The 20,133-nt window shown below is 39.2% G+C and overlaps 2 protein-coding genes and 1 long non-coding RNA gene across 3 annotated transcripts; 2 read left to right on the forward strand and 1 right to left on the reverse strand.

Moving 5' to 3' along the window:
- Positions 1–528: 528 nt before the first annotated feature.
- On the forward strand, positions 529–5,124 carry csdc2a (cold shock domain containing C2, RNA binding a). The gene is made up of 4 exons (XM_077503769.1): positions 529–675; positions 2,560–2,772; positions 2,876–2,998; positions 4,097–5,124. Exons 2-4 carry the CDS (start codon positions 2,582–2,584, stop codon positions 4,257–4,259), a joined length of 477 nt encoding a protein of 158 aa, XP_077359895.1. The 5' UTR covers positions 529–675; positions 2,560–2,581; the 3' UTR covers positions 4,260–5,124.
- LOC144005527 (uncharacterized) lies at positions 4,204–9,627 on the reverse strand. The gene is made up of 3 exons (XR_013279594.1): positions 8,153–9,627; positions 4,496–4,613; positions 4,204–4,301 (listed from the first exon to the last, which is right to left on the reverse strand). It is a non-coding gene; the product is annotated as an uncharacterized LOC144005527 (long non-coding RNA).
- gucy2cb (guanylate cyclase 2Cb) lies at positions 6,487–19,612 on the forward strand. Its single transcript, XM_077503771.1, has 28 exons — positions 6,487–6,803; positions 6,904–7,123; positions 7,516–7,628; positions 8,173–8,240; positions 8,327–8,542; positions 8,770–8,891; positions 8,955–9,057; positions 9,240–9,396; positions 9,461–9,602; positions 9,800–9,882; positions 10,623–10,749; positions 10,817–10,898; positions 11,698–11,806; positions 11,890–11,943; positions 12,014–12,085; positions 12,156–12,260; positions 12,350–12,436; positions 13,821–13,953; positions 14,025–14,162; positions 14,264–14,340; positions 14,748–14,839; positions 15,235–15,393; positions 15,480–15,672; positions 16,421–16,595; positions 16,690–16,788; positions 16,951–17,045; positions 17,113–17,189; positions 17,972–19,612. The coding sequence occupies exons 2-28, from the start codon at positions 6,928–6,930 to the stop codon at positions 18,171–18,173; spliced, it is 3,276 nt and encodes a 1,091-aa protein (XP_077359897.1). The 5' UTR covers positions 6,487–6,803; positions 6,904–6,927; the 3' UTR covers positions 18,174–19,612.
- Positions 19,613–20,133: the final 521 nt, after the last annotated feature.

Here is a 20,133-nt window from a genome sequence, read left to right on the forward strand (position 1 = left end):
GAGAAAACCCAAGCAAATCACATTTGAACTCAGAAAAATTCATTTCTAAAAAAAATACATACATCCATTTTCTGGACCGCTTATTCCTCACAAGGGTCGCGGGGGGGTGCTGGCGCCTATCTCAGCTGGCTCTGGGCAGTAGGCGGGGGACACCCTGGACTGGTTGCCAGCCAATCTCAGGGCACTCTTAAAAAAAAAAATCATTAAACAAAATACTTTTGAGAAGGGCAACTACTTTTTCTTAAATTATTTTTTTTAATGGTTTCTTTGGTCATTTTCTATTTTCTTCTGATGCTAAATTTGGGGTTTTACCTGTAAGATATAATCATCAAAATTATAATAAAGAAAACATGTTCTTTGTAGACTTAGTGGAAATTTAACAATTAGAAACCCTGCGTGCAATTAAACTTCACTTTTGAGATGTTGTATGCATTAAAAGCCCCGAATATGCTTCCAAACGTGAACAAAGAATTCAGTGTATATGGGGAATCTTTTTTTTTTTTTCACCCCTCCCTCCACCCATTCTGATCTAGTCCCGCCTGCGTGCATCGCATCCACACCACCAAACAAACAAAACAAAACAAAAAAACGGACATTGACCAGTCCACTGTGGACTGATTTCATGACATCATCGTCTGTTCAGCGCCTTTGATTGACACCAGATCGCTTGTGACGGTAAGTGCGATAGTTTGACGAAACCCAGTTTGAGGATAATGTTGATGATAATGTGCAGGCAGACATCACGGATTTATTTATTTTTTTCTCTTCTCAATTGTCGCCTTTGTTACGTCACCAACTAAATCAAAAACAGTTGGAACGTGCACAGATTTAACAACCTTTATTATTATTATTATTCGGTTCGCCATAACAGTCAACGTTAGCCTATTTGTGTGCATGTGTAAGGAAGCCGCCTGGCACAGAGAATGTTCTAGAAATAAAACGCCTGAAGGCTTTTTAGTGTTGTGAATTATTTAAACTGGGCAAGACATATGGTGCTATAATACGAGGGCTCTTTACAGGACTGAAAGTTTCGAGTGTTTGTGTGAGAGAGTGTTGACGTGTCTCCCATACTGATGCACAGACAACCACAATGCTTTCACAAGGGAGGAGGCTGGGGGGATTTTTTGTTTTGTTTTGTTTTTTGCCCTTTTGTGTGTGTCCCCTCCATCCAGCCACTGAGCTTTTTCAGCTCATTTTCATCTCCATCTTACCATGGGATGATCAAAAAGATGGAATATGAGGAGCCACCAGGGACATAAATCAGGATTAACGCTCTCACTAGTACTGAAACATGGGGGGGAAAAAAAAAAAAAAAAAAAAAGTAATTCTAGGGGTGTGAATTGCCTAGTACCTGACGATTCGATCCGTATCACGATTCACAGGTCACGATTCGATTCGATACCGATTAATCCCGATACAAATTTATAACTCGATTGTTGCGATTTTTTTCATTCAAATTTAGAAAATACTAATCAGTAAGCTTGTAGAGTGTAAGATTTATATGAAAATGTATTATTTATTTATCTGAAATTTCAGTCTTATAGAGGTTGTAATCTGTTTCATGTTTGAACAGCATTAAAATAAAAATATTAAGGCTTAATGTTCCGTTCATATCACATTCTTCCATGCTCAAGGTGTGAATCCTAACCCGAAGTCAGACGTTTTGTTGAATATTTTTCCATTAAAAATGGAAGTTTAAAAATCGATTCACACACAAAAAAAAAAAAAAAAGGCAATGATGATAAGACGTTGAATCGGTAAGACTACCGAATGAATAATTCTGAGCTCTTAATTTTATTTTTTTTTTAAATCGATTTTTTTTATTGAATCGATTCGAGAATCGCGCGATGTAGTATCGCGATATATTGCCGAATCGATTTTTTTTAACCCCCCCTATGTGAGAGCGTCGGAGTAGTGATAGCTAGAGCAAAAATAAAAAATAAAAAAAATTCTGTAGTTTCCGTGGCACCACAACAGTGTGCATGAAAGCATGAGTAGTGTGAGAAAACCCCCCCCAAAAAAACAGCAGTTTTGTGAGAGCATTTCAATAGTGTGAGAGTGTTTGAATAGTGGACTCTGAAACCATTTCAGTAGTGTGTATGAGAGCATTTCAGGAGTGTGAGCATATGGTTTGACATGGTCAGTCAAAAATAGGATTTAATTTGATTTTTATGACAGAAAACAATTGCGAAGCACTGGTCTAATGGAAGTTTTCATCCACTGCAAGACAAGCAAGCAGCATGGAAACTCGGCTGACTCCTCCTCCATGGCCTGAATAAGCCTGCTAATAAAAAGAGCTCCGGGCAACTTGTTCAATTATTTAGGTTACTTATCAAATCGGGCCAGCTGACAGCGTGTGTGTGTGTCATCTGCTTCGTAAACTCAATTGTTGAACGTTAACCGCGTGTAAGGTGGCTTTATTTGTCTTGACTTTTACTCTAAACTTATCTATAAAAAATATTTATTATAGAATGTGTTGGGCCAGGTTACTGAGGTCCCCACAATTCCTTTATGGGGGCCCTCATATTGACCTTTTATATTCCTTTTGTCCTACCTCAGTTGTTGCTCATGCCTCCCCAACATGTCCGACACTGAGCCCTCGTCGCCGACGGGGCCCCCGCCGCCTCTGGCGTCCCCTCGCGCCCCGCTTCAGATCTCCTTCCCCTTCCTGCGAGAGGGAAGCAGGGTTTGGGAGAGGGAGAGGAAGCCCCCTCAGCCCGGCGGAGAGCTGCCCTCCCCGCTGCCCACCAAACGCACTCGCACATACTCGGCGTAAGTTACACATTTTTTTTTTTTGCCCATTCAAAAGTTTTGTGCATTTTCGGGACATCATAACAATCACACGATGCAAATCTCCATCCTGGTTTGTGTGCAGGACGGTACGAGCTAAATCGGGTCCCGCGTTCAAGGGCGTGTGTAAGAACTTCTCCCGCTCGCAGGGTCACGGGTTCATTCGGCCCTCTCATGGAGGAGAAGACATCTTTGTCCACGTCTCCGAGTGAGCGAAGACGAAGAGTCGCGCAGTTCTTTGTGCAATTAGTCGGAAAAACTAATTTGACTCTACATTGACACGACAACGCACTAAAAAAAATGCTGAACTCCACAAAGATTTCGTTAAAAAAAAAAAAAAAAAAAAAAAAGTTTCATATGGGCCAACATGGGACTGACCCAATTTTTTGCGTTATACATTCAACCCACAAAAAATGGTCAAAATGAATAACACGCAAAACAAGCTGACAAATTGTTTTTTTTTTTTTTTTTACAAACCATTACAAAAATTAACAATATTCCAACAAAGCTGGGCTTTTTTTTAATTTATTTTTTTATTTTTTACCCAAATGTTTTTAATGTGTGGCTTCGCTCTAAAAACAGTTATGTCAAAATAACCTAATTTGGGTAATTATTTAAAAAAAAAAAAAAAAAAGGAGCGATAAAACAATTGGGTCATTTTGTACAAATCAACTCAGAAAATCGAGTCAAATTTACCCAAGTAGTCTATCAATCCATTTTTGTGCCAAATTGGGATATTTTCTCCCAACAGAAAAGCTGTTTTTATAATTTTAACTTATTCTTTTTTTTTTTAGTTGTTGGGTAGCTGTGGATTTTGAGCACATTTGGTTACTTTTACCCAAGGTTAATTATTTTTGATCCAGCAGATTGAGTTGAATGATTGAATTTGACTGAAGAGCTGAAACTAGTTGTCATTTTTGACATATTTTTTTTTTTGTACTGAAGTTGAAGTCAATTTAATGCAACATTTTTAGAAAACGGTGGGTTTGGACTCTGGGATTTGGGTTCAAATCAGGACCATGCGAGTCGACTCGCTGTGGTGACCCAACAAGGGAAAGTTGCATTTTCTTCTTACAAAACGTTGGCAAAATAATTGTTACTTTTATTAACCAGAGATAAACAGATAACCTAGTAACCCTAACGGGAAAATGGATGTATGGAAATTTCCCTAAGGTATATATTATAAGAGTGTAAGGTAGTCAGTCCATACATCCATCCTGGTCCGAAAGTACTTATATATCTTTTTTGCTATACTCACAATTTAAATTGGATTTTTTTTTTAACGGAATTGTGCCCTCTCTGACAGCATCGAGGGCGAGTACGTGCCGATGGAAGGCGACGAGGTGACGTACAAGGTGTGCCCCATCCCCCCCAAGATGCAGAAGATCCAGGCGGTGGAGGTGGCGATCACGCACCTGAAGCCGGGAAGCAAGCACGAGACTTGGTCGGGTCAGATCATCAGCTCCTAGACCACGCGATGTCCCGCTTCGGCTCTTGCGAGAGCGGCTGGGCTAGAAAAGTTGTGATTGAGCGCACGAGGTACAGGAAGTGAAGGGGTGAAAACGGAGTCAAAAACAGGTAGAAGGTTTGAAGTCACATGATTGAATGTAGCCTGAATGTGTTATTGGGTTGAAATGTTTCAGATTGGAGACGCAATCGGGTGGGAGGTCATGACAAGGTGGAGGAAGAATAAACGGAAACTTACAAAACAATTGGGAGACTTGGCCATTTAACACCTTACAAGAAGTGAAAATGGAAGACAAAATGGCGGTCGTCGTCTCTTTTTCAGCTGGATGAACATTTGCGAGGCAGGCGGAGATTTTCTAAAAATGAAATGGAAAAAAAGTAACCACGTGAGGGTCATTGTTAGATTTTCATACAGGAAGTGATCGCAAGTAGGAAGAGTTTGTGTTGTAGGTTTGCAGTGACTATTTATTATTTATTGACCTATTTATTTTGTTTGTAACTATTGGAATGTTCAAGGCTGCCTTTTACGTCTTGGCCTTTTTCAATACTGTACTGGACTCTTAATCAGCATTAAGACTAATTTCAACCTAATCTGAGTCATTTTGAATACTTAGCAGCTTTGTTGCTTGAGCAGCTCGTCACTAAATGTTATTTTTCTTTGAGTAGCGAGTGTTCCATGATGCAGTCACATTTGATTGATTCTCACAGCTGTGTTAGAGATCAATAGCACTTTTTGTCCCATTTGTGTCAAATCACTGTGAATGTCTTTTTTTGCACTTAGATAGCATTTGAATAAACTTGGCTGTATTCACATACGTGTGTGTGTGATAACATGTTGGAATAAATAGATTCAATATTTTGACCACACTCTTTTCTTCATGCGCTTGCTTTAGTTTCCACCAGGAGCAACATTACGATACAAATATGCAACATGTGTGACTAAGTGAAAACTAAAATAAAGATAATGGCATGCCAGTTATGACCAATACACACAAGAGTGCAAACTATACTGTACGCCGTAACCCTGTTCCATATTCAAATGAGTCAAACGATCTTTTATGAGAGTCCAAGAACACGTGCAGAAGGGGGAGGGGCATGTCACAGTTGTGGTTGGATTAAACAGATAATGATAAACAGATATGGGATTTCTGTTATTAATTAAACAATGTGTTTACGTGTGCATGACTATATTGTAAAATGCCACGCGCCTGGTGTCAATGCACTTGGTTGGGTTAAGAGATGTCAACATGTTGGGATGTTTGTTGATGGCTGCTCCTTTAGTGTTTGAGTTTAAATGTGGCCACGTTCATGCAGCTTCTTCTGTCTGCAGCCAGTTCAGCATTGAGAATCTCTTCTCAATTCTCCTACCAGGAGAAACAAAAGTAAACTAGATATGAATTAACATAGCACAAAGAAACAATCAGCCTCTGTCACACACGGGTCACTTCCTGTTGATTTTGGGACACTTTCAGGTCACTTCCTGTTGATTATGGGGCACTTACGGGTCATTTCCTGTTGATTTTGGGGCACTTCCTGTTAATTAAGGGGCACTTCCGGGTCACTTCCTGTTGATTTTTGGGCACTTTCAGGTCACTTCCTGTTCAAGTTGAGGCACTTCCTGTTGATTTTGGGGCACTTTCAGGTCATTTCCTGTTCAAGTTGGGGCACTTCCTGTTGATTATGGGGCACTTCCGGGTCACTTCCTGTTGATTTTGGGGCACATTCAGGTCACTTTCTGTTCAAGTTGGGGCACTTCCTGTTGACTTTGATGTTTTTGATTGATTTATTTTGATTGTTGATACTTGTTGATTTTGATTTAAAACTTTTGTGTATCAAAACATCAGTTTTATAAATGTGTCAATATAAGGACTTAAAATATACAGCAGCTATTAATTACTACACTGGTTACAGATTGGTAGCAATTTGGACAAATCTCCACGATGGCGGTTTGTTTTTGTCGAGCCTTGGAAATTGCCAAAAATGGCTGCTTCAAACCAAACTGCAGACTTCCAGACTACTTTTCGGACATTGGATTTGCCACTTTTTGTGCGTCTACTCATCACATGCCTAGCAAATGTCATGTTGCTTAGTCAAACTGGCATTTTTACCACAAATGTGAGCATGGGAAAACCCTCAAAATGTTGGCCTGACTCGCCATTTTGTACCATAATTCTTGACACTTAGCCTAATTGCCACAACGAGAGGAAACATTTGTTCTGATCTGCCACTGCTGTGGAAGGATGATACTGTACATCAAAGGCTTTTTGAAATCAAATCTGGATTTATGTCTTTATGCTTTTACCACAATGCTTCCAGGCACAAGTAGTCGTCACTGTGCTTATCGTCTCCATTGTGAATGCGTGTTTAACTGTGCTCGTGCTCATAATTCATTCAGACCTTGGCATGACGAGAGGATGTTATATGGCCTTCTTGGGTCTCTGCTGGTTGTATATTAACAAGTTGGTGTGTGTGAAGCGCCGGTGGGAAACAGAGGAAGTGATCCATATTTTTTCAAGAGACAGACGTTTCAAAAACAGATGTGAGAGGTCAGCTGCAGGATCTTTTTGTGTGATATTTTTGCATTTTAATATCGCGTGGACCTGAAGAAAACGCAGGAAGCCTTCATGGATTTTTTTCTTTTTCTAGCTTAAGAGGCTAAATACAGCCAAAATGGCTTCAGGGCGATGGTTCTTGTGGTTGTGTACCTTTGGGACTCTCATGGCATCGCATCACAGTATCAAACAGTGTTTAAGAGGCATCTCGATGAACGTGATCCTCCTGGACGACGAGGAGTCTCCCTGGAGCTTAAAGTTTGTCCGGGGACAAATACTGAAGGCCTTGGAGTCGGAGTCCGTGCAAGAAAACGGTAAGAAAACGCTTGCGCATTTGCTAAGCTCGCTTCTGCCTTCAAATTTTTGGTGTTGAAATCTTTTTTTCCAGCAATAACACTGTCCTCTTCTTTTTTTTAATTTTTTTTTTATGTACTTGCTTTCAAGTGATGCAATGACAAGCGATTGGATGTAATTTGTCAGGTTAATAAATCTTGCTGACAGTTAGATTTGTTCAAACGGACTTTTTATGCAAGTTGATTGTGAGACGCTAAAGAAGTACTAAAGCACCATATCGACTGTTTACAGGTTATGATTTATTGACAAGTTTCTACTGACTTTATTGCCCCCCCAAGTGATAAACTCAACTTATTAATAATACACCTGTTTGCCCTTTCTGTTTTCCATGTTCCCACCATACATATTAAAGACACAAATTTCAATCTCACGGTGAAATTTGGTGGCTTCAACACAACCTCCTACCAAAAAAGAGGCTGCCACAGTAGCGCGTGTGAAGGAGTGACTGAGTTGAAAAATCTAATGGTGAGTACAACTGAATATTTTCATAGTAACATCACGAAAATATTACGTAATACCCTGGATAAGATTAAAAATGATTTTATACAGGAAAAGCCGACTAGAACATCTGAACATTTAAGAATATTTAACATATTTAAATAGTGGCAGGTGTGTTGACTCCCTTTTGACATCGAGATTAAATACGATTGGGTGACTGACAAAAAAAAAAAAAAAAAAAAAAAAAAAAGTTTTAAGGGGGTGTGCACACTTTTGCAACCATGTTAAATCCCGCCTTGAAAATATATATTTTTTAATTTCTATTGCGTTGTACAGATTATAGGTTACATAATTAGTGGAAAAGGTTTTTAAATTATTTACTTATTTGTGTCATTTGAACAGGGGTGTGCAGACTATTTAAATCCACTTTAGATGAACAAAGATACATTATTTATAGTGAAGTCATTATTTAGTTAAAAATTTACATAACACTTCATAGGTATGAACTCAAATAAAATATTTTAAGTGCGTAAAAAAAAAAATCAACTCACACCGTGCGATTTCTCTGCAGCATTCAAACAGCCTGGGCTGCGCCGTGCTGGGCCCCACGTGCACGTACGCCACCTTCCCCTTGGTCGAGTAAGTGCATCTCCAAACATCCCTCCCGAGGATGTTCGCCGCAGCGTCGGATTCACGCGTTCTTTTTTTCACTCCCCCGTTGCCAGCGCTGAGAAGGGCCTAAAATTAAGCACGCCCATCATCTCGGCCGGCAGCTTCGGAACGGCCTGTGACAACACGCTCAACCTGCAGCGCCTCCTGCCGCCCGCCCGCAAAATCTCTGACTTTTTCGTCCACTTCTGGAAAGAAAAGAACGACATCAAGCCGCCGTGGGAGACAGCTTATGTTTACAAGTTAGACACAAGCACGGAGGATTGCTTTTGGTGAGACACCAAGCGGTGTTTGTGACTTGTACAAATGCTTTTCAATTTATTGTGGTGTACCTCAAGGCTCTGTACTAGATACCTATGGCAGAAAGCTCAATTATGATTAATATTTAACAACTTTATGAAGCAGCTGGTACAAAAAAAAAAAAATGTAGTTCACTTATTGTATTCATTCCAGCCAATTATTACGATTCTGGGTAAACTCCAGCCTTTCATTTTCGCAGGTATATAAATGCACTGGAATCAGCCCCGGACATGTTCGCGCAGAAGGTGGATAGAACGATGCTGCGCAAACCAGAGGACCTCAAAACAGTCCTGTCGCTGCGCAGGAACAGGACAAGCAACCGTAAGTCTTCACTACTGATACTGACGATAAAAAGAGATTTGATAAAGACGATTCTCTTTGCAGTATTCATCATGTGCGGCTCTGTGAAAGACGTTGTGGCGGTGAAGAATCTCTCAGCGGAAGCAGACAGCAGTGAAATTCTCTTCATCCTTATCGATCTCTACAAGTTAGTCCTTTGACGTGGCGTGTGACTGAAATGCGTTCATTATTTTTGACCGAAGCTGGTCGCCATTTTTGACAGTTGAAGTAAAATTCAATGCAATTTTCTTTGAAAACATTTGGGCACCACAGCAATACCAAAATTGTCAAGTCCATTGTGACAATCGCTCACTCGCCTCCTTTCCACAGCGATCAGTACTACATCAACTCTACGGCTCATCCATCCATGAAGAATGTGCTGGTGCTCACCATGCCCGACACCAGGAATTACACGATCAACTCGGACCCGAAAAGCAACAGCACAGTAAGGATGCATTTTTCATCACGGTGGATACACGAGTATTCAGCCTCAGGGATGATTTAGTAAAAGAGCCTTTTTACATCACTAAATTTGTCTCATCTTCACGCAGATGAATGACTACATGGCTGCATACCACGACTCAGTGGTACTGGTTAGTCAGGTGATTAAGGACATCATCGCAAATCCTCACTCAGGGGCTCACAAGATGCCATACGTTACCGTGAATTACCTTCGGAACATCTCCTTTAACGGTAAGCGACCAAATCTCGCGATTGTTTTTTTTTTTTTTGGATGCTTCGTCTTGAGTCGAGCAATAAATGTGGGCAGCAGTTATGATGCCCACGGGCCTGACGGGACAGCAGCAGAAGGCTGTCGGCCCGTCAATCATTTATACTGAGGTGATTGGCAGATTGGTTACCGTGGCAACGTTCTTTGCGCTCTTGTCCAGGCATCGCCGGGAATTATCGGCTCGACAAGCAGGGAGACAGAGATGTGAATCTCTCCGTCATTTACACCACTAATGATTACAAGGTATTTAATTATGGTATTTATAAGTAATGGATAAATACAAATTGTATTATTAATAATTAAAAAAATTAATAGGGATGTAACGATATAACCACGAAACGAAAGTCACGATATAATTATCACGATATCGCAGAGAGGTTGACGAAACAAAAAAGGTTACAATATTGTAAAAAAAATGAAAAAAAGTTTTTATACATTAATGCAATGACAAATAAAAAAAAAAAAAATGGTATATAACAAAAAAAACCTCAATACTGTAAAAAAAATTAGCTCATACTAAAAAAAGAAAGTATTTTTGTACATTAAAGCAATGAAAAATATAAAATATTATAAATATTATATATAATATATACATATAATATACATATTGAGGCACTAATGCAAGCACACTGAGTTCCTCCACATATCGACAAATTACGTTCCCCTTCATCTGATCATTACAAGGGCCAAAACATGCCTTCTGAAAATTAAACTGCACTAAAAAAAAACTGCCAGCAGAGGGTGCTAGAACTGCATAAATGGAAATCAACCTGACTTTTTTTTTTTTTTTTTAACAGATGTGCTGCTTTTAATATCGTGACCTGATGACGACGATATATTGTGGCAGTTTTTAATATCGCGATATCACGATATTGACGTTATCGTTACATCCCTAATAATAAATAACTAAAAATAAGCTATTTAGTCATTTATGCAGCATATAACGAGAATTGTAATGCTTCAGTACATTATTTTGTCTCCAGTATCGTATTTTATTCGAGTACGACACCGAGCTCAACGTGACCATGCAAGTTGAGGACCAGCCCTCATTTGTCTGGGGGACAAGACTTCCGAATTTCCAACCGGATGAAGGTAGAGCCTGTGGCGTTCGTGTTTGGGCGACAGTAGCCTGGATATGTTTCTCGCTCTAGAACGTGTGACTTTTTCCTCCTCCCAGAGCCGCCGTCAATTGACACCGTCGTCATCGTCTTGGGAGTGACCGTGGTGGTGGTGGCCATCATTGCTTTCATATTCTACAGGTGACGGAGCTTCTTGTTACGTTTGTATGATCAATACAATTGAAATGGGTGCGGATATAACTGTTGTGTACTGAAAGGTTTGGGATCCCAGATGCGGACACAAATAAGATTTTCTCCATTTATTCACATTGAGAGGCGGAAACTCTAGAGACGCTGTACACCGAAACAGTTGAGCAATAATCCGGCAAACCACACACACAATTCACAGACTGCGTCTACAGACAGTGACTCGTAAAGAACGACATCACATCAAGTCCAGACATCACCTAAAACATTAAAGTTTGACATCACGAACATCACGTTATGTAAACAAACACTTGTTACATCAGTACCTAAACAGACACATAACAGGTCATGAACTCTGGCGCATGCGACCCAGGCCATGACAATAACTAGCTCTCCCAAATAAAAATGAAAACCTTATTTGTCATCTCAGCTGACTTTTCAGACATCTGCATTAAAATAAAATCGGTGGAAACATTCACATTTATTTTAAAAGATCGGACAATCACTGTTCCCCAAATTAAGGAAATCCGGGCAGATTCCGATCTCAGCCGATAGATCAGTGCCCCCCTATATATACATATATATATATATATATATATAAATAAAAAATATCTCGTGTTTAATATGAAAAAAAAAAATCCCCCTAAATATTCAAATTTATTCAGACAAGATTTGCCTTTTTTTTTTCTTCTTTCTCTTAATTTTTACTTGCTATTTGTTTATGTTTATATGTTAGTTATGTTTACATGTTCAATAAACTTCAAACTTCAATGATATTTGACCGACTATCCAGACAGAACAGAAGAGATCGTCTCCTGAGGAAACGGTGGTCCATCTCCCACATCCCCTCTGACCTCGTCACGCTGCTGGAGGACAACTCGCTCAACCAAGTCTATCTGAAGGTATGACGTTCAGACATCCCAACAAACTTTAAAGTTGTACACTTTCTGCGTGTTAAAGCGTCCGACACGTCATCTCCCATCAGATTGAAGAGAGAAAAAAGGACTACAAGATCCGCCGTGCACTCTATGATAAGAAGGTAGTCAACGGGCTGAAGGATCGAAACGTATTCGTGATGTTTGATATTGATCCTAGTGCCAACGTTTCAGATTGTCATCCTGAAGGAGCTCAACCACTCGGACGGGAACTTCAACGAGACCCAGAAAGGGGAACTTCACGCGGTGAGGCATGAAAACGCGCGCGGGAATACACATTTTTCGACTTCTCATGAATCGTCCTTTTACTCTGCAGCTCCTGCAAATCGACTATTACAACCTGACCAAGTTCTACGGCACAGTGAAGTTCGATCAGGGCGTGTTTGGGGTGTTTGAGTATGGTGAGCGGGGGTCGCTTAGGGTGCGTAATGACGTGCGCGCGCTCATTTCCTCATACAAAATGTTAACCGTACAAAAGCTGACTTTGTTCTTCTGTCTTTACCGTATCAGTATGTGCTGAATGACAAGGTGTCCTATCCAGAGGAGACGTTCATGGACTGGGAGTTCAAGATCTCCGTCATGTATGACATCGCCAAGGTGACAAAATGTTGCAATGATGAACGAGCCTGTTTTTTTGTTGTTGTTTTTTTCGGTTAAGTCATTCATTGCATTCAAATCTGGGCTTCTCTTAATGTCTGGTGGCGTTTTTTTCCTAAACCCCCACCCAACCAGCCTTTTTTACTCACTCATTCACACATGTAAGCTTCTGTGAGTGAGTGAGTGAGTGAGTGAGTGAGTAAAAATGTGCATGCTGTCAAATTGCCAAATTGAAGTGACGTCACGCAGCTGACAAATTCGCGTTTGCGACAAGGCCACCCCCCGCTCTGCGATTGGCTGGACGGTTATAAAACACTGTCTTACCACAAAAACGTCCCGCTGTTTACAAAACAAACAAAAAATGGCAAAATACAACAGGCTGGGGGCGTGGGGGTTTAGGGGAAAAAAAAAAATCACCACCAGAAATTAAGAGAAGCCCAGATCTGTAAATTGAGAAGTAGTTTGTTTGTTGAAATCCTGTATTTAAAAAGCGTCTTTTCCTGAGTGAAAACGGCAGACCGGGCCTTTAACTGCACCTCTGTGTGGAAATAAAAACTGAGGTTTATTCCTAAATTCTCTAGTAGGAGTTTGCTCAAGTACAAGCCTTGGAATTCAAAATTAAGCTAAAAAGACTTTTTGTTCAACTAATATTAAAACATGATGAAGGAAAATCAAAGAAATCAATAAACTATAGTAACCCAGTCATCACCCACTATTTTGGGTCGGGTCCACAAAAAACTTTGCCATGGTTCCTTCGACCAAGATACAACAAAATGGCAGCAAAGTAGGGCTGTGCAATTAATCAAAATTCATTTACAATTGCAATTATTAAACTCCACAATAACAAAAACTGCATAATCATGAACAAAAATAAAAGATTATTAATACTAATTTTGAGTTGTTTAAATGTATATATTTGCACATTTTTATTTTAAAATGTTTTAATAAATCTTGATTGATCCAAAAGGAACTTACATAATTATAGTATTTCACAGAAATGTATTTGTCTTAATATTTTTTTTTACGTTTTGTACCAAAAAACAAATAATGGTCCTAATCGTGGTTTAAATTATTACCAAATGAATCATAATTAATATTCACTTCGTAACAGTTCTTTGGCATCAAGATGGCCTCCAAATCAAAACTTTATTTATTTATTTATTTATTTTTAGGAAAAAATGGATGGCTAGACAGTAAAAAAAAAAATAATAAATGTAAAAAGGTTCATTTGCAAATGCGGACACAAAACTATACAGGGTTTCTATGGCGAATGTCACTCACCTGGGCAAACACAAAATGTTGCTGCAGATCCTCCTTTCTGCCAGCAGAGGGCGCCCAAGCTCGAATCAAACTTGACTTTCTCCGTGGTATCCCGTCTGCGCAGGGCATGTCCTACCTCCACGCCAGTGCCATCCAGGTGCACGGCCGCCTCAAGTCCACCAACTGCGTGGTGGACAACCGCATGGTGGTCAAGATCACGGATTTCGGCTGCAACTCTTTCCTCAAGCCTGGCAGAGGTCAAAAGTGCAGATACGTCACTCGATTGATTTTCACGCCATTCACTCCGTGCCTTGCCGTCTCCTCTCAGACTTGTGGACGGCGCCCGAGCACTTGAGGAAACAGGGCACCTCGCAGAAAGGAGACGTATACAGTTTCGCCATCATCGCTCAGGAGATCGTTCTCAGGAAATCGACCTTCTACACTGAATGTTGCTCTGACCGTGCAGGTCAAACATGAATACAGATTCAGTGTTTGAAATTTGACTCCCCCCTGTAGCGATGTGATTTTTATATCCATGTAAATAATTGTGTGTGTGTGTGTGTCCAGAAAAGTTATCAAAGGTCATCATGTCCTACTTCAGACCTGATCTGGACTTTGACACGGCTACAGAGAAAGAACTTGAGGTCAGGATGCTAATGTACAGCGCACCGTGTCCCGTGATTACACAGTATTATTGTAACATACACATTCAAAGTGATATTAAAACTTATTACCTTTATCGGGTAGTCTCTGTTTTTTTTTTTTTTTTTTTTTTTTATAAACGTATCTCCCATTATTTGCTAAAAATCACCTAGTCGTCGTTTTTGTACCAAAACAAAAATGTTTTATATTGGCACCAAAGCACCTTGTTGACATACGTGGAGGAGCTTCATTTAGACAAAAGTAGTGCATTGCCGCCATCTCGTCGCAACATTTAAGGGGGGTCGTCAATTACTCAGATTTGCACAACTGGGGAACACCAGTAATAATAGTGAAATCATGATGAACTCTTATTTATTTATTATTATTATTATTATTTATGTACCTTTAGGTATACATGCTGATAAAAAGTTGTTGGGAGGAGGATGCTGAGAAAAGACCAGATTTCAAGAAGATAGAAAGCTGTTTGGGCAAAATCATCAGGTAAAAAAAAAAAAATAAAAAATTCATATATATGAAAAAATTGTGACAATTGGTTTTGATTGTCAGAGCAGAAATTCTGCCAAAATATTATAGAAATAGTCGTGTATTTTAAAATTATTGTAGCTATAGATTGTAGTGGTTTAGAATTGTTGATGCAGGTCTTGAATTTGTTTGCATTAAATTGGTAAGATTACGTACATCTGACTGCGATTGGCTGGCGACCAGTTAAGGGTGTACCCCGCCTACTGCCCCAGCTGGGATAGGCTCCAGCACCACCCGCGACCCTTGTGAGGAGTAAGAGCTTTAAGAAAATGCATGATGAGCGCAATTGACCATAGAAAGCTTGAGAGTAATTTCTATCAATTATATATTAATTTCTCACATTTTTCCTCTAGTAAAATTCACAACAAAGACAACGAGAGCTACATGGACAACATGATACGTCGGCTGCAGATGTATTCCAAAAACCTGGAGCACCTGGTGGGGGAGCGAACGGCCCTTTACAAAATGGAGAGGGACCGAGCGGACCGCCTCAACTTCATGCTTCTGCCACGGTTGGTTCAACGTCCAAAAAATGGCCCCAAAACAAGTTACATGCACAATTCATCCGGAAGAACTTGAACGCGTTTTGTTTGGGCAGCCCTGTGGTGAAGAGCCTGAAGGAGACGGGTGTGGTGGAGCCGGAGCTGTACGACGAGGTGACCATTTATTTCAGCGACATCGTGGGCTTCACCACGCTGTGCCAGTACAGCACCCCCATGGAGGTGGTGGACATGCTCAACGACATCTACAACGGCTTCGACAGCATCCTGGACCACCACGACGTCTACAAGGTACGACGAGGCCGCCGTGTGGCGGGTCACAGGCAGTACAGTCTATCGAGGACCAAAACTGCCAAATTTAAAAATGAATAAATGAATAAATACAGAAACGAATACAAGTGAAAATAAACGCGGATATTAAAAAAAATAATTAAAAAATTTAATACAAAAAATAGATATAAATGGAGATAAAAACAATATCAATACATAAATAAATAAAAGCAAAAATAAATGAGATTGGTAAAACAAAAATACATTTTAAAAAATAAATGTGGAAATAAATATAAAAATAAATGTATAAATAGAATGAAATATCAATCAATCAATAAAAACGCTCTGCTCTCACATTTATTTATTTGCAGACGCTCTGTCAGCACTCAAGACAAAATGTTATTCAAATGAGGGGGCGGTCCTAAGCGTGTCTTGAGTCTCATTTGAATAATATTTCATCCAGACTAAGTGTCTGCAGCATGAAATAAATAAATATGAGAGCAGAGCGTTTTTATTTATTGATTGATATTTAATTCTATTTATTTATGTATTTATTTATTTATTTTTATCTCCTATTTTATTTTTGCATTTATTTTTAATGACTTAATTTATTTATGGATATATATTTTGTTTTTGTTTTCTATTTCTATTTATTTTTTGTATTTAATTTTTGAATTCTATTTTTTACTTCCATTTTTATTTTCACTTAATTTACTCATTTATTCGTTTTGAATTTTGGTCCTCCATAACATCGTCGTCTCTTCTCCAGGTGGAGACAATCGGCGACGCCTACATGGTGGCGTCTGGTCTACCAAACCGAAACGGCAACAGGCATGCGGTGGATATCTGCCGCATGGCCTTGGACATTTTGGCCTTCATGGGAAACTTCCAGCTCCGACATCTGCCTGGCATCCCGGTGTGGATACGAATCGGCGTCCACTCGGGTCAGACCAAATTTTCAGACCTCCGTCCACAGTTTGGGACTATAATCTCGCCACCAGCTGTCCGTTCAAACCACCTTGTTTGATCGTGTGTCAGGTCTGTGCGCAGCGGGCGTGGTCGGGGTCAAGATGCCCAGATATTGTTTATTCGGCGACACGGTCAACACGGCGTCTCGAATGGAGTCTACGGGACACCGTGAGCACGCTTCTTAATGAGCAAACTGATTCATGTCGACATTAGCGCAGCGCGCCAGTCGCTTCCTGCCCTGTGACATTTGTAATTATTGATGTTGCAATTAGAGGAGCTCGCGGTCGACCTAATGAGATGAATCTGACTTTTTTTTTTTTTGCGCCGCAGCCCTGCGGATCCACGTCAGTCAGCCCACTATTAATATCCTGACGAGGACAGACTGCAAGTTTGAGTACGAGTACAGGGGTGAAACGTATTTGAAGGTAACGGATGATCACGCTACAATAGTGGAAATATTTTGAGCGTTTATGCGTGTTTATGTTTTTCTAGGGTAAAGGAACAGAGACAACCTACTGGCTGACTGGTGAGACGGGTGCAGACTACGACCTCCCAACTCCTCCCACAACGTATGTAAATCCAACAACTATATTGAGAAACATTACATAACTAATTTGTAGGCGTGTCAAACTTTTTTTTTTTTTTTTTTTTTTTTTTTTTTTAAATCGTAATTTATCACGACTTCAATAGTTAACTCGCAAATTTTATATGTGTTCTAAATGTACAATAAAATATTTTTTTCCGGGGTTTCATAGTCTTGATAACATAAAAGTGGGAAAAAAATGTTAAACTAATAGAAATATGGCTGCATATTTTAGTCATTGATACAATAACTTCATAAGAATTCGTAAAATTTTGTTAAAATGAGAAATGAGTGTAAAAAAAATGCGTGATATTTGTGTTGAGGTCATTTTTCTGCCACTAGATGGCATAATTGCATTTGTAAGACATTGATCAGCTCAGTGCATTTTTTTTTCCATATTAAGCGCTATCTAAACTTCAAAATGAAGCAACTTGTGAAATTCTGCACATAAAAAAAATAAATTATTAATTTAATTAAAATTGTAAACTACAACTTGACCCCATATATGCATTATTGTTAAAATTATTACTGCTAAATTTTGACGTGAATGTGTCTGCTGCACTGGAATTCCCCCAATGTAGTCTTTCCAAGTAAGGGGCGGTCATCAATTGCATGGAAAATAAATAAATAAATAAATAAATAAATAGTGGTGTTATAGGAACTTTAAATTAACACACTAATTTTAACATGTATGATTGAAACCGAAACACTCTTTAGAAAAAAATAAAAATACAAAATCATCAAGTCAACACTGACCTGCTTTTCCAGGGAGAACTTCCAGCGGCTCCAGCAGGACCTCGCCCAGATGATCCTGGCGTGTCTGGAGCGGCGTTCCCGGGGGTCCGTGCACCGAAAGAGGCCCCTTCTGTGTCGGAGCGAGGACGAGGGCAAGGGCCGGGGGTCCGTGGTGGAACCCCCAGAGTACTTGCATCTTGCCACTGTGGATAACACGCTGAGCACCTTCCTGTAGGACGAACATGGTATGAACATCGTCAGGGAAAGACTTTTGAATGTTTTGTTTTTTTTTTGTGCAAAAAAAATGGATCTTCTTTATTTCAGTTGTGCACTCACCAGCCACAACGTTAGTTATATTTCCATCCATTTTCTATTGCATTTGTCCTCGCTATATAGGACGATGTCCCAAAAACACAATTTGGAAATCTTCAGTCTATCACAATTGCCATAGAAAATACAGTTCTGGATATAAATCAGGTGTACATGTGCTCATGAGATAGTAAAACAAGACGACACTTTAAAAAAAAAAAAAAAGACAAACAGTTTTATTTGTTTGTTTTTTAAGAGTAGAGCCATTCATTTACATAAAATACAACAATATCCTGATAAATTAACATTCTACTGTACGTAGTTTTGTATGTTAAAGGGAAAATTTAAATTTTTCTTTACAATAACACGTACTTTGTACCCCCACCAGTCGAAACACAGTATTCTGATCAATACTGCAAACACAAAAATCCAAGGATTTTTATCCATTTTAGCGGGCAGCCTTTTTGTCTTATACCATCGGTTTCAAACATACGGCCCGTGGGCCGGATCAGGCCCGCAAAGGGGTTTAATCTGGCCCGCAAGATGATTTTTTTTTTTCTTATGTATACAAATAAAATAAGCTGTCCACAATCAAAACATAATAAATTTGTCCGTTCACAAGAAGTCCTCAGATGAGCAATAATGCAACTTGTGCGGGGGAATCGTCCTGGATGTCATTATTTTACACGCAATTTAAAGTTACAATTTGTTTACTTATTATTTTTAAATCATAGACCGACATAAACGTGTTAAATATGACACAAATCACACAAATAGATATGACAAGGATAAGGATTAACGTCCTTATGTCATTAACTCATTCATTGCCATTGACGGAAAAAGACATCAAATGATGCATTTTTTTTTGCTGGTCTGGCAGTGAATGTGTTAAGTGCGCCACGCAATGTATTCTGGGAACAATATTATATATATATATATATATATATATATATATATATATATATATATATATATATATATATAGTTTTTTTTTTAATTTTTATTAAGTTAAGTTATATACCGAGTTTGACACCCCTGCCTTGTACTGTCACTTGCTGTCGACTAAAAATGACATAACAGTGCCCAACGGCTCAGGTAACGAGCGTTACGGCACACCTGTTTTCTGAGTTTGGGCACGTGACGTTCACAAGCTGAGCCCTCATTTTCAAGTCAACAGTAGAAGGGCGATATGTGAAAAATGGTCACAACCTGACATGGATAATTCTGCTGAATTCATTCCTATTCCACAGACACAAATACCAATCTGAAGAGAATGCCATGTTTAGACTAGTTGGGGTGCATAGAACGCATTGTCAAGAAAATCTTTTGACTTCACTTCCCCTTTTAAAGTACATTGAGGCTGCATACCCAGATTAAACCCACATTTGTTTTAACAATATGTTCCACCTTTGTTGCTTTTGTACAGAAATAATGATTTGCCCTGTATACGTTTTTACACATCAAATACAGCAGGAAGCATTGAATGAGTGGTGTACAAATTCATAAACACGACATGAGGATGTCACAAAGCACCCTCAACATGCAAACAGAGGTGGACTTTTTAAGGGAACTAATGCTAACAATGTGAATGTGCTGTTCAAAACATACCAGCATATCTTGTGTCATATTTTCGTGCGGGTCAAGAGCATTGGTTCAGTCAAACATGGAAAAAAAAACATATACAAAAAAAAAGTTACCTGCTCAATTGATGAGCACCCCTTACAGCAAAACCCTGATTTTTTTTTTTTTCAAGACATTTCAAAAGAAGACTTGATAATAAATAAGACAAATATACAAAAGAATTTTAAAAAAGAGAGAGACAAAAAAATTGATTTATTTATTTTTTTACATGAATCAATATTTCATCCTCACCTCCATTTTGTGCT

Source organism: Festucalex cinctus, chromosome 17 (genome assembly GCF_051991245.1).
Source record: "Festucalex cinctus isolate MCC-2025b chromosome 17, RoL_Fcin_1.0, whole genome shotgun sequence".
In the NCBI taxonomy this organism is placed as follows: domain Eukaryota; kingdom Metazoa; phylum Chordata; class Actinopteri; order Syngnathiformes; family Syngnathidae; genus Festucalex; species Festucalex cinctus.

Bases quoted from the DNA above. Each gene is read 5' to 3' on its own strand.
- gucy2cb (XM_077503771.1), top strand. From the start codon at position 6,928: ATGGCTTCAGGGCGATGGTTCTTGTGGTTGTGTACCTTTGGGACTCTC. The intron at 11,944-12,013 runs GTAGTCAACGGG...CCAACGTTTCAG, and splicing joins GTGCACTCTATGATAAGAAG to ATTGTCATCCTGAAGGAGCT. The intron at 14,840-15,234 runs GTAAAAAAAAAA...TTTTTCCTCTAG, and splicing joins TGTTTGGGCAAAATCATCAG to TAAAATTCACAACAAAGACA.
- csdc2a (XM_077503769.1), top strand. From the start codon at position 2,582: ATGTCCGACACTGAGCCCTCGTCGCCGACGGGGCCCCCGCCGCCTCTG. The intron at 2,773-2,875 runs GTAAGTTACACA...GTTTGTGTGCAG, and splicing joins CGCACTCGCACATACTCGGC to GACGGTACGAGCTAAATCGG. The intron at 2,999-4,096 runs GTGAGCGAAGAC...CCTCTCTGACAG, and splicing joins ATCTTTGTCCACGTCTCCGA to CATCGAGGGCGAGTACGTGC.